The sequence below is a fragment of the Lonchura striata genome, chromosome 37 (genome assembly GCF_046129695.1).
Source record: "Lonchura striata isolate bLonStr1 chromosome 37, bLonStr1.mat, whole genome shotgun sequence".
Taxonomy (NCBI): domain Eukaryota; kingdom Metazoa; phylum Chordata; class Aves; order Passeriformes; family Estrildidae; genus Lonchura; species Lonchura striata.
The window spans coordinates 232,742-246,445 of record NC_134639.1 but is presented as its reverse complement, the minus strand read 5'-3'; the positions used below and the strand labels follow the sequence as shown (position 1 = coordinate 246,445).

The 13,704-nt window shown below is 53.3% G+C and overlaps 1 protein-coding gene across 2 annotated transcripts in view; it reads right to left on the bottom strand.

Annotated features, from left to right (window-relative positions):
* Window positions 1-13,704, bottom strand: part of ATP1A3 (ATPase Na+/K+ transporting subunit alpha 3) — a 54,718-nt gene that overhangs the window by 27,894 nt on the left and 13,120 nt on the right. For both annotated transcript variants that reach the window (XM_077789802.1, XM_077789801.1), the window contains exons 5-9: window positions 11,479-11,592; window positions 11,117-11,251; window positions 8,021-8,138; window positions 4,533-4,801; window positions 1,464-1,662 (exon numbers count right to left, since the gene is read on the bottom strand). In XM_077789802.1, the coding sequence (XP_077645928.1) occupies window positions 1,464-1,662; window positions 4,533-4,801; window positions 8,021-8,138; window positions 11,117-11,251; window positions 11,479-11,592 (835 nt within the window). The remainder of the gene's footprint in view (window positions 1-1,463; window positions 1,663-4,532; window positions 4,802-8,020; window positions 8,139-11,116; window positions 11,252-11,478; window positions 11,593-13,704) is intronic.

Genomic DNA, 13,704 nt, shown 5'->3' with positions numbered 1-13,704 from the left:
TGGACCGGTTTGGACCGGTTCGGATCGGTTCAGACCCGTTCGGACCCGTTCGGACCCGTTCGGACCCGTTCGGACCGGTTCAGACCGGTTCGGACCAGTTTGGACCCGTTCGGACCGGTTCGGCCGGTTCAGACCGGTTCGGACCCGTTCGGACCAGTTCGGACCGGTTCGGACCAGTACAGATCGGTACGGACCGGTTCGGTGAAGTTTCCAGCCCCAAACTGCCCCCAAATCACCCCAAAACTCCCCAAAACTCCCCAAAATGCCCCAAAACTCCCCAAATCTCCCCAAATCGCCACAAAACTCCCCAAAACGCCCCAAAACTCTCCAGAACTCCCCAAACTGCCCCCAAATCACCGCAAAACTCCCTAAAACTCCCCAAACTGCCCCAAAACTACCCAGAACTCCCCAAACTGCCCCAAAACTCCCCAGAACTCCCCAAATCACCACAAAACTCCCCAAAACATCCCAAAACTCCCCAAACTGCCTCAGAACTCCCCAAAACTCCCCAAATCACCCCAAAACTCCCCAAAATGCCCTGAAACTCCCCAAAACTCCCCAAAACACCCCAAAACTCCCCAAAACTCCCCAAAATGCCCTGAAACTCCCCAAAACTCCCCAAAATGCCCCAAAACTCCCCAAACTGCACCGAATTCCCATCCTCCTCACCCTCCTCTCCTGCCCAGTCCCTCCCAGTCCATCCCAGTCCATCCCAGTCCCTCCCAGTCCCTCCCAGTTCCCTCCCAGTTCCCTCCCAGTCCCTCCCAGTCCCTCCCAGTCCCTCCCAGTTCCCTCCCAGTCCCTCCCAGTCCATCCCAGTTCCCTCCCAGTCCCTCCCAGTTCCCTCCCAGTCCCTCCCAGTCCCTCCCAGTCCCTCCCAGTCCCTCCCAGTGGCTCCCAGTCCCTCCCAGTCCATCCCAGTCCATCCCAGTCCATCCCAGTTCCCTCCCAGTTCCCTCCCAGTCCCTCCCAGTCCCTCCCAGTTCCCTCCCAGTCCCTCCCAGTCACTCCCAGTCCCTCCCAGTTCCCTCCCAGTCCCTCCCAGTTCCCTCCCAGTCCCTCCCAGTTCCCTCCCAGTCCCTCCCAGTCCCTCCCAGTTCCCACCCAGTTCCCTCCCAGTCCCTCCCAGTCCCTCCCAGTTCCCTCCCAGTCCCTCCCAGTGGCTCCCAGTCCCTCCCAGTCCATCCCAGTCCCTCCCAGTCCCTCCCATTTCCCTCCCAGTCCCTCCCAGTCCCTCCCAGTTCCCTCCCAGTTCCCTCCCAGTCCCTCCCAGTCCCTCCCAGTCCCTCCCAGTCCCTCCCAGTCCCTCTCAGCGCCCCCAAAACTCCCTCAGTTCACCCTCCAAGGCCCCAAAACACCCCAAAATGCCCCCAAAACCTCCCCATTTTCCCCTCCCAGTCCCTCCCAGTCCCTCCCAGTCCCTCCCAGTGGCTCCCAGTCCCTCCCAGTCCGGCCCCGCGCACCAGACTGGTCCTCGGTGGTGTCGGCCTCGTGGATCTGGTTGTCGAACCACATGTGGGCCACGGTCATGCGGTTCTGGGTGAGGGTCCCGGTCTTGTCGGAGCAGATGGTGGAGGTGGAGCCCAGCGTCTCCACGGCCTCCAGGTTCTTCACCAGGCAGTTCTTCCGGGCCATGCGCTTGGCCGTCAGCGTCAGGCACACCTGGGGGTCCCAAACGGGGCTGGGGTCCCAAATGGGTCTGGGGGATTCGTTCTGGGGAGCCCAAAAATCCCGGAGAAATTCGCCCAAAATTTGGGTGAAAACACCTTGAGGAGCCATCGGTAGAGGGACACCTGGATTCTGGAGTTTGTGGGTTGTGGAGGGACCACAAATGGGTCTGGGGTCTCAAACGGGGCTGGGGTACCAAATGGGTCTGGGGGATTCGTTCTGGGGAGCCCAAAAATCCCGGAGAAATTCGCCCAAAATTTGGGTGAAAACACCTTGAGGAGCCATCGGTAGAGGGACACCTGGATTCTGGAGTTTGTGGGTTCTGGAGGGTCCCAAATGGGTCTGGGGGGTCCCAAATGGGTCTCAAATGGGTCTGGGGTCCCAAACGGGGCTGGGGTCCCAAATGGGTCTGGGGGATTTGTTCTGGGGAGCCCAAAAATCCCGGAGAAATTCGCCCAAAATTTGGGTGAAAATACCTTGAGGAGCCATCGGTAGAGGGACACCTGAATTCTGGAGTCTGTGGGTTCTGGAGGGTCCCCAAATGGGTCTGGGGGGTCCCAAATGGGGCTGGGGTCCCAAATGGGTCTGGGGGATTTGTTCTGGGGGTGGGTGCAGCGAAAATCCCAAAAATCCCGGAGAAATTCGCCCAAAATTTGGGTGAAAACACCTTGAGGAGCCATCGGTAGAGGGACACCTGAATTCTGGAGTCTGTGGGTTCTGGAGGGTCCCCAAATGGGTCTGGGGTCCCAAATGGGTCTGGGGGATTCAGTTCTGGGGGTGGGTGCAGCGAAAATCCCAAAAATCCCGGAGAAATTTGCCCAAAATTTGGGTGAAAACACCTTGAGGAGCCATCGGTAGAGGGACACCTGGATTCTGGAGTCTGTGGGTTCTGGAGGGACCACAAATGGGTCTCGGGGGTCCCAAATGGGTCTGGGGTCTCAAATGGGTCTGGGGGATTTGTTCTGGGGGTGGGTGCAGCGAAAATCCCAAAAATCCCGGAGAAATTCGCCCAAAATTTGGGTGAAAACACCTTGAGGCGCCATCGGTAGAGGGACACCTGAATTCTGGAGTTTGTGGGTTCTGGAGGGTCTCAAATGGGCCTGGGGGGTCCCAAATGGGTCTGGGGGGTCCCAAATGGGTCTGGGGGGTCCCAAATGGGTCTGGGGGATTCGTTTTGGAGATCCCAAAAATCCCGGAGAAATTTGCCCAAAAATTGGGGCTGAAGGCACCTTGAGGAACCTTCGGTAGAAGAATCTCCATATTCTGGGATTTTGGGTTTTTTGGGGGAGATTTTGGGGTTTGGGGGTTTTTTGAGGGTTCTGGAGGGTCCCAAATGGGTCTGGGGTCCCAAATGGGTCTGGGGGATTCAGTTCTGGGGGTGGGTGCAGCGAAAATCCCAAAAATCCCGGAGAAATTCGCCCAAAATTGGGGCTGAAGGCGCCTTGAGGAACCTTTGGTAGAGGGATCTCCAAATTCTGGGGTTTTGGGGATTTTGGGGGATTTTGGTTTTTTAGGGTTTTTTGGGGGGGATTTTGGGGGTTTTGAGGTTTTTTGTGGGTTCTGGAGGGTCCCAAATGGGTCTGGGGGCTCTGGGGGCTTTGGTTTGAGGGATGTGGACCCAAAAATCCCCTCAAAAATGGCTCCAGTTCCTTGGCCGGTCACTCCCAGTCCCTCCCAGTCCCTCCCAGTTTGTTCCCAGTCCCTCCCAGTTTGTTCCCAGTCCCTCCCAGTTTGTTCCCAGTCCCTCCCAGTCCATCCCAGTCCCCAATATCTCTGTCCCAGTCCCTCCCAGTTTGCTCCCAGTCTATGCCAGTTTGTTCCCAGTCCCTCCCAGTCCATCCCAGTCCATCCCAGTCCATCCCAGTCCCCAATATCTCCATCCCAGTCCATCCCAGTCCATCCCAGTCCATCCCAGTCCCCAATATCTCTGTCCCAGTCCATCCCAGTCCATCCCAGTCCATTCCAGTCCATCCCAGTCCCTCCCAGTCCATCCCAGTCCATCCCAGTCCCCAATATCTCCATCCCAGTCCATCCCAGTCTCCGATATCTCCATCCCAGTCCATCCCAGTCCCTCCCAGTCCCCAATATCTCCATCCCAGTCCATCCCAGTCCATCCCAGTCCATCCCAGTCCCTCCCAGTCCATCCCAGTCCATCCCAGTCCATCCCAGTCCCCAATATCTCCATCCCAGTCCATCCCAGTCCCTCCCAGTCCATCCCAATCCCCAATATCTCCATCCCAGTCCATCCCAGTCCATCCCAGTCCATCCCAGTCCATCCCAATCCCCGATATCACCCTCCCAGTCTCTCCCAGTCCCTCCCAGTCCCCGATATCTCCATCCCAGTCCCCCCCAGTCCATCCCAGTCCCTCCCAGTCCCCAATATCTCCATCCCAGTCCATCCCAGTCCCTCCCAGTCCATCCCAGTCCATCCCAGTCCCCAATATCTCCGTCCCAGTCCATCCCAGTCCCCAATATCTCCGTCCCAGTCCATCCCAGTCCCCAATATCTCCCTCCCAGTCCCTCCCAGTCCCTCCCAGTCCATCCCAGTCCATCCCAATCCCCAATATCTCCATCCCAGTCCCCCCCAGTCCATCCCAGTCCCCAATATCTCCATCCCAGTCCCTCCCAGTCCCCGATATCTCCCTCCCAGTCCATCCCAGTCCCCAATATCTCCATCCCAGTCCCTCCCAGTCCCCGATATCTCCCTCCCAGTCCATCCCAGTCCCCAATATCTCCATCCCAGTCCATCCCAGTCTCCGATATCTCCCTCCCAGTCCCTCCCAGTCCCCAATATCTCCATCCCAGTCCATCCCAATCCCCAATATCTCCATCCCAGTCCCCCCCAGTCTGCCCCAGCCGCTCACGGTGACGGTGGCCAGCAGCCCCTCGGGCACGTTGGCCACGATGATGCCGATGAGGAAGATGACGGCCTCGAGCCAGGTGTAGCCGAGGATGAGGGAGAGGATGAAGAAGGAGATGCCGAGGAAGACGGCGACGCCGGTGATCAGCTGGATGAAGTGCTCGATCTCCACCGCGATCGGCGTCTTGCCCACCTCCAGCCCCGAGGCCAGCGTGGCGATGCGGCCCATCACCGTGCGGTCGCCCGTGGCGATCACCACGCCGCGCGCCGTGCCTGGGAACGGGGCGAAAAACGGGGAAAATGGGAAAAAATGGGGGAAAAGTGAGAAAATGGCACCAAAATGGCCCAAAACTGCCCAAAATGGACTCAAAATGGCCCCAAAATGGCCCCAAAATGGGGTCAGTGACCCCATCACCGTGCGGTCGCCCGTGGCGATCACCACGCCGCGCGCCGTGCCTGGGAATGGGCCGAAAAACGGGGAAAATGGGAAAAAATGGGGGAAAAGTGAGAAAATGGCACCCAAATGGCCCAAAACTGCCCAAAATGGACCCAAAATGGCCCCAAAATGGGGTCAGTGACCCCATCACCGTGCGGTCGCCCGTGGCGATCACCACGCCGCGCGCCGTGCCTGGGAACGGGGCGAAAAATGGGAAAAATGGGAAAAAATGGGGGAAAAGTGAGAAAATGGCACCAAAACAGACCAAAACGGCCCCAAAATGGCCCCAAAATGGCCCCAGAATGGCCCCAAAATGGGGTCAGTGACCCCATCACCGTGCGGTCGCCCGTGGCGATCACCACGCCGCGCGCCGTGCCTGGGAATGGGGCAAAAAATGGGAAAAACTGGAAAAAATGGGGGAAAAGTGAGAAAATGGCACCAAAATGGCCCAAAATGGCCCCAAAATGGCCCCAGAATGGCCCCAAAATGGGGTCAGTGACCCCATCACCGTGCGGTCGCCCGTGGCGATCACCACGCCGCGCACCGTGCCTGGGAATGGGGCAAAAAATGGGGAAAATGGGAAAATGGGGGAAAAGTGAGAAAATGGCACCAAAATGGCCCAAAACTGCATCAAAATGGACCCAAAATGGGGTCAGTGACCCCATCACCGTGCGGTCACCCGTGGCGATCACCACGCCGCGCGCCGTGCCTGGGAATGGGGCAAAAAATGGGAAAAACGGGAAAAAATGGGGGAAAAGTGAGAAAATGGCCCCAAAATGGACCAAAACTGCATCAAAATGGCCCCAAAATGGCCCCAGAATGGCCCCAAAAAGGACCCAAAACGGCCCCAAAACGGCCCCAAAATGGGGTCAGTGACCCCATCACCGTGCGGTCGCCAGTGGCGATCACCACGCCACGCGCCGTGCCTGGGAACGGGGCAAAAAACGGGAAAAACGGGAAAAAATGGGGGAAAAGTGAGAAAATGGCACCAAAATGGCCCAAAATGGCCCCAAAATGGCCCCAGAATGGCCCCAAAATGGGGTCAGTGACCCCATCATCGTGCGGTCGCCCGTGGCGATCACCACGCCGCGCGCCGTGCCTGGAAACGGGCCGAAAAACGGGGAAAACGGGAAAAAATTGGGGAAAAGTGAGAAAATGGCACCAAAACGGACCAAAATGGCCCCAAAATGGCCCCAGAATGGCCCCAAAATGGGGTCAGTGACCCCATCACCGTGCGGTCGCCCGTGGCGATCACCACGCCGCGCGCCGTGCCTGGGAATGGGCCGAAAAACGGGGAAAATGGGAAAAAATGGGGGAAAAGTGAGAAAATGGCACCAAAATGGCCCAAAACTGCATCAAAATGGACTCAAAATGGCCCCAGAATGGCCCCAAAATGGGGTCAGTGACCCCATCACCGTGCGGTCGCCCGTGGCGATCACCACGCCACGCGCCGTGCCTGGGAACGGGGTGAAAAACGGGGAAAATGGGAAAAAATGGGGGAAAAGTGAGAAAATGGAACCAAAATGGCCCCAGACTGCCCAAAATGGACCCAAAATGGCCCCAAAATGGCCCCAAAATGGCCCCAAAATGGGGTCAGTGACCCCATCACCGTGCGGTCGCCCGTGGCGATCACCACGCCGCGCGCCGTGCCTGGGAACGGGCCGAAAAACGGGGAAAATGGGAAAAATGGGGGAAAAGTGAGAAAATGGCACCAAAATGGCCCAAAATGGCTCCAAAATGGACCCAAAATGGCCCCAAAATGGGATCAGGGACCCCATCACCGTGCGGTCGCCCGTGGCAATCACCACGCCACGCGCCGTGCCTGGGAATGGGGCGAAAAACGGGGAAAACGGGAAAAAATGGGGGAAAAGTGAGAAAATGGCACCAAAATGGCCCAAAACTGCCCAAAATGGACTCAAAATGGCCCCAAAACGGCCCCAAAATGGGGTCAGCGGCCCCATCACCGTGCGGTCGCCCGTGGCGATCACCACGCCGCGCGCCGTGCCTGGGAATGGGGCAAAAAATGGGGAAAATGGGAAAATGGGGGAAAAGTGAGAAAATGGCACCAAAATGGCCCAAAACTGCCCAAAATGGACCCAAAATGGACCCAAAATGGCCCCAAAATGGCCCCAAAATGGGGTCAGCGGCCCCATCACCGTGCGGTCACCAGTGGCGATCACCACGCCGCGCGCCGTGCCTGGGAATGGGCCCAAAAACGGGGAAAATGGGAAAAAATGGGGGGAAAGTGAGAAAATGGCACAAAAACAGACCAAAATGGCCCCAGAATGGCCCCAAAATGGCCCCAAAATGGGGTCAGTGGCCCCATCACCGTGTGGTCGCCCGTGGCGATCACCACGCCACGCGCCGTGCCTGGGAATGGGGTGAAAAATGGGGAAAATGGGAAAAAATTAAAAGAAAGAGGAAAAATGGGGAAAAAATGGGGAAAATGGGAAAAACAGGGGAAAATGGGGAAAAAATGGGGAAAATGGGGGAAAATGGGAAAATTTGGAAAAAAATGGGAAAGAATGGCAAAATATGGGGGAAAATGGGGGGAAATGGGGAAAAATAGGAAATGGGGAAAAAAAACTGGGAAAAACCAGCAAAATATGTGGGAAAATATAGGAAAATGGGGAAAAATAGGAAAAAATGGGGAAAAACTGGGAAAAAAACAGGAAAAAATGGGGGAAATAGGATAAAATGGAAAAAATGGGAAAAAACAGGGAAAAATGGGGGGAAAATGGGAAAAAAATTGAAAGAAGGAGGAAAAAAGGGGGAAAATGGGGAAAAATTGGGAAAAAATGGGGGAAATGGGAAAAAATGGGAAAAATCAGGAAAAATGGGGAAAAAATGGGGGAAAATGGGAAAAAATGGGAAAAAACGGGAAAAAATGGGAAAACCCAGGAAAAACATGTTAAAATGGGAAAATAATGGGGAAAAAGTGAAATAAAAATGGGGAAAAAAGGAAAAAACAGGGGAAAAAAGCGGGAAAACGTGGGGGGGAAAAGGGGGTATCCCTGCCCAGATTTTGGGGCCAATTCCCGGGATTTTGGGCTCACCCTCGACGCAGTTGGTGGAGAAGAAGGTGATGTTGCGCGTCTCCAGGGGGTTGTCGTGGGTGCAGTCGGGCGAGCGCGTCTGCGGCTCCGACTCGCCCGTCAGCGAGGAATTGTCCACCTGCATTGGGAGAATTCCGGGGTTCGGGAAATTCCCCAAAATCTGGGAGAATTCCAGGGGATTCGGGGAAATTCTGGGGGATTCGGAAAGTTCTCCAAAATCTGGGAGAATTCCGGGGGGTTCGGGGAAATTCCCCAAAATCTGGGAGAATTCCAGGGGATTCAAGGAAATTCTGGGGGATTCGGAAAATTCTCCAAAATCTGGGAGAATTCCGGGGGATTCTGGAAAATTCTGGGGGGTTCGGGAAAATTCTCCAAAATCTGGGAGAATTCCGGGGGGTTCGGGAAAATTCCCCAAAATCTGGGAGAATTCCGGGGGATTTGGGAAAATTCCCCAAAATCTGGGAGAATTCCGGGGGGTTCGGGAAAATTCCCCAAAATCTGGGAGAATTCCGGGGGATTCGGGGAAATTCCCCAAAATCTGGGAGAATTCTGGGGAGTTTGGAAAATTCTCCAAAATCTGGGAGAATTCCAGGGGATTTGGAAAATACTCCAAAATCTGGGAGAATTCCGGGGGGTTCGGGAAAATTCCCCAAAATCTGGGAGAATTCCGGGGGGTTCGGGAAAATTCCCCAAAATCTGGGAGAATTCTGGGGGGTTTGGAAAATTCTCCAAAATCTGGGAGAATTCCAGGGGATTTGGGGAAATTCTGGGGGATTCGGAAAGTTCTCCAAAATCTGGGAGAATTCCGGGGGGTTTGGGAAAATTCTCCAAAATCTGGGAGAATTCTGGGGGGTTTGGGAAAATTCTCCAAAATCTGGGAGAATTCTGGGGGGTTTGGGAAAATTCTCCAAAATCTGGGAGAATTCCAGGGGATTTGGGGAAATTCTGGGGGATTCGGAAAATTCCCCAAAATCTGGGAGAATTCCGGGGGGTTTGGAAAATTCCCCAAAATCTGGGAGAATTCCAGGGGGTTTGGAAAATTCTCCAAAATCTGGGAGAATTCTGGGGGTTTGGGAAAATTCTCCAAAATCTGGGAGAATTCCAGGGGATTTGGAAAATTCTCCAAAATCTGGGAGAATTCCAGGGGATTTGGAAAATTCCCCAAAATCTGGGAGAATTCCGGGGGATTTGCGGAAATTCTGGGGGATTCGGAAAGTTCTCCAAAATCTGGGAGAATTCCGGGGGGTTTGGAAAATTCTCCAAAATCTGGGAGAATTCCGGGGGATTCAGGAGAATTCCGGGGGATTCGGAAAATTCTCCAAAATCTGGGAGAATTCCGGGGGATTCGGGGAAATTCTGGGGGATTCGGAAAGTTCTCCAAAATCTGGGAGAATTCCGGGGGATTTGGAAAATTCTCCAAAATCTGGGAGAATTCCGGGGGATTCAGGGAAATTCCAGGGGATTTGGGGAAATTCTCCAAAATCTGGGAGAATTCCGGGAGATTCAGGGAAATTCCAGGGGATTTGGGGAAATTCTCCAAAATCTGGAGAATTCCGGGGGGTTCGGGAAAATTCCCCAAAATCTGGGAGAATTCCGGGGGATTCGGAAAATTCTCCAAAATCTGGGAGAATTCCAGGGGATTTGGAAAATTCTCCAAAATCTGGGAGAATTCCAGGGGATTTGGAAAATTCTCCAAAATCTGGGAGAATTCCGGGGGGTTTGGGAAAATTCTCCAAAATCTGGGAGAATTCCAGGGGATTCGGGGAAATTCTGGGGGATTCGGAAAATTCTCCAAAATCTGGGAGAATTCCAGGGGATTTGGAAAATTCTCCAAAATCTGGGAGAATTCCGGGAGATTCAGGGAAATTCCAGGGGATTTGGGGAAATTCTCCAAAATCTGGGAGAATTCCGGGGGATTCGGGAGAATTCCGGGGGATTCAGGGCAAATTCCGGGAGATTCAGGGATATTTTTGGTGTGATTTCCCAGGATATTTTGGGGCAATTTCCTGGGATATTTTCGGGCCATTTCCCGGTGATTTTTGGGGTGATTTCCCAGGATATTCTGGGACAATTTCCCGGGATATTTTGGTGTCATTTCCTGGTATTATTGCGGCAATTTCCTGGAATATTTTGGGCCAATTCCCTGGAATTTTTGGGGCAATTTCCCAGGATATTTTTGGGCCAATTTCCCAGAATTTTTGGTGCGATTTTCCAGGATATTTTTGGGCCAATTTCCCAGAATTTTTGGTGCGATTTTCCAGGATATTTTTGGGCCAATTTCCCAGAATTTTTGGTGCAATTTCCCATGATATTTTTGGGCCAATTTCCCAGAATTTTTGGGGCAATTTCCCAGGATATTTTTGGGCCAATTTCCCAGAATTTTTGGTACGAATTCCCAGGATATTTTGTGCCAATTTCCTAGAATTTTTGGTACGAATTCCCAGGATATTTTGGGCCAATTTCCCAGAATTTTTGGTGCAATTTCCCAGGATATTTTTGGGCCAATTTCCCAGAATTTTTGGTGCTATTTCCCAGGATATTTTTGGGCCAATTCCCCGGAATTTTTGGTGCGATTTCCCAGGATATTTTTGGGCCAATTTCCCAGAATTTTTGGTGTGATTTCCCAGGATATTTTTGGGCCAATTCCCCGGAATTTTTGGTACAAATTCCCAGGATATTTTGGGCCAATTTCCCAGAATTTTTGGTGCGATTTCCCAGGATATTTTTGGGCCAATTCCCTGGAATTTTTGGTGCGATTTCCCAGGATATTCTTGGACCAATTTCCCAGAATTTTTGGTGCAATTTCCCATGATATTTTGGGCCAATTCCCCGGAATCTTTGGTACGAATTCCCAGGATATTTTGGTGCCAATTGCCCGGAATTTTTGGTGCAATTTCCCATGATATTTTGGGCCAATTCCCCGGAATTTTTGGTACAAACTCCCAGGATATTTTGGGCCAATTTCCCAGAATTTTTGGTGCGATTTCCCAGGATATTTTGGGCCAATTTCCCAGAATTTTTGGGGCAATTTCCCAGGATATTTTGGGCCAATTCCCCGGAATTTTTGGGTTGAATTCCCGCGGTTTCGGGCCCCACCTTGCAGCCGTGGGCCGAGATGATCCTGAGGTCGGCCGGGACTCGGTCGCCGCCCTTGACCTCCACCAGGTCCCCGACCACGACCTCCTCGGCGTTCACCTGCATCTTCTCGCCCTCGCGGATCACCAGGGCTTGCTGCGGCGAGAATTCCACAAATTCCGGGAATTCCGGGAATTCCGGGAGGCCGGACCCCCGGGAACCCCCAAAAACCCCGCCCGAGCCCCGCCCCTCCAGCTGAAAATCCGCATTTCCCAGCCCCAAAATTCCTCTGCCGGAGCCCCGAAAGCAACCCGGGGGAACCCCAAAATCACCAAATCCGCCCCAAAATCGCCAAAAGGCCCCGAAAGGCCCCAAATCCCCACCTGGGGCACCATGTTCTTGAAGGATTCCATGATTTTGGAGCTCTTGGCCTCCTGGTAGTAGGAGAAGCAGCCGGTGATGATGACGACGGCGGCCAGGACGATGCCGAGGTACAGCTGGGGGGGCCCAAAAAACAGGTCCGGGGTCACTTTTGGGGTCTTCACCCCAAAAAATTAAAAAAAAAACCAAAAACCCACCCCAAAAACCTTCCCCTGCCTGGTTTTTGTGGGGGTTTCGCCCATTCTGCCCCAAATTTTGGGGTTTTAAGCCACCCAGAACACCCCAAAAAGCCCCAGAGGCCAAAATCTTCCCAATTTCCATCAAAATCCCCCGATTTTTCTTTTCCCACCCCCCCAAACCCCTGCCACTTTCCAAAATCCCCCAGGAAAATAAAAATCTCCAAAATCCCCCAAAATCCACTTTTTCCCCACAAAACACCTCCAAAAAAATCCCCCCCCCCAAAAAAAAAAAATTGCTAATTCCCCAAATTTCTTCCAAATTCCCATCTTTCTCCTCCAGACCCCAAACCCGCAGTTTTTTCCCCATTTTTGCCCCAAACTCCCATTTTTTCCTCATTTTCACCCTAAACCCCCATTAATTCCCCATTTTCACCCCAAAACCGTGGGTTTTCCCCATTTTCTCCCCGTTTTCACCCCAAACCCCCATTTTCCCCCATTTTCTCCCCGTTTTCACCCCAAACCCTGATTTATTCCCCATTTTCACCCCAAATCCGCGTTTTTTGCCCATTTTCTCCCCGTTTTCACCCCAAACCCCCATTATTTCCCCATTTTCTCCCCGTATTCCCCCCAAACCCATGGTATTTCCCTTGTTTTCCCCCCAAACCCGCAGTTTTTCCCCATTTTCTCCCCATTTCCCCCCCAAACCCCCATTATTTCCCCATTTCTCCCTGTTTCGCCCCAAACCCATGTTTTTTTCCCCATTTTCCCCCCAAACCCATGTTTTTCTCCCCGTTTCCCCCCCAAACCCATGGGTTTTTCCCCATTTCCCCCCCAAACCCCCATTATTTCCCCATTTTCTCCCCGTTTTCTCTCCAAACCCGCAGTTTTTCCCCATTTTCCCCCCAAACCCATGGTTTTCTCCCCGTTTCCCCCCCAAACCCATGGTTTTTTCCTCATTTTCCCCCCAAACCCATGGTTTTTCCCCATTTTCTCCCCATTTTCCCCCCAAACCCATGGTTTTTTCCCCCATTTTCCCCCCAAACCCATGGTTTTTCCCCATTTTCTCCCCGTTTTCTCCCCAAACCCCCATTTTTTCCCCATTTCTCCCCGTTTCCCCCCAAACCCATGTTTTTTTCCCCATTTTCCCCCCATTTTCCCCCCAAACCCATGTTTTTTCCCCATTTTCCCCCCAAACCCGCGGTTTTTCCCCATTTTCTCCCCGTTTTCCCCCCAAACCCGCAGTTTTTCCCCATTTTCTCCCCATTTTCCCCTCAAACCCATGGTTTTTCCCCATTTTCCCCCCAAACCCATGGTTTTTCCCCATTTTCTCCCCATTTTCCCCCCAAACCCATGGTTTTTCCCCCGTTTCCCCCCAAACCCATGGTTTTTCCCCATTTTCTCCCCATTTTCCCCCCAAACCCCCATTTTTTCCCCATTTTCCCCCCATTTCCCCCCCAAACCCATGTTTTTCTCCCCGTTTCCCCCCAAACCCGCAGTTTTTTCCCCATTTTCCCCCCGTTTCCCCCCAAACCCGCAGTTTTTCCCCATTTTCTCCCCATTTTCCCCCCAAACCCATGGTTTTTCCCCATTTTCTCCCCGTTTTCTCCCCAAACCCGCAGTTTTTCCCCGTTTCCCCCCAAACCCATGTTTTTTTGCCCCGTTTTCTCCCCAAACCCCCATTATTTCCCCATTTCTGCCCCGTTTCCCCCCAAACCCGCAGTTTTTCCCCATTTTCCCCCCGTTTTCTCTCCAAACCCGCAGTTTTTCCCCATTTTCCCTCCAAACCCATGGTTTTTCCCCATTTTCCCCCCAAGCCCGCAGTTTTCCCCATTTTCCCCCCATTTCCCCCCCAAACCCCCATTATTTCCCCATTTTCCCCCCGTTTTCTCTCCAAACCCGCAGTTTTTCCCCATTTCCCCCATTTTCCCCCCAAACCCATGTTTTTTTCCCCCGTTTCCCCCCAAACCCCCATTATTTCCCCATTTCCCCCCGTTTTCCCCCAACCCGCAGTTTTTCCCCATTTCCCCCCAAACCCATGATTTTTTCCCC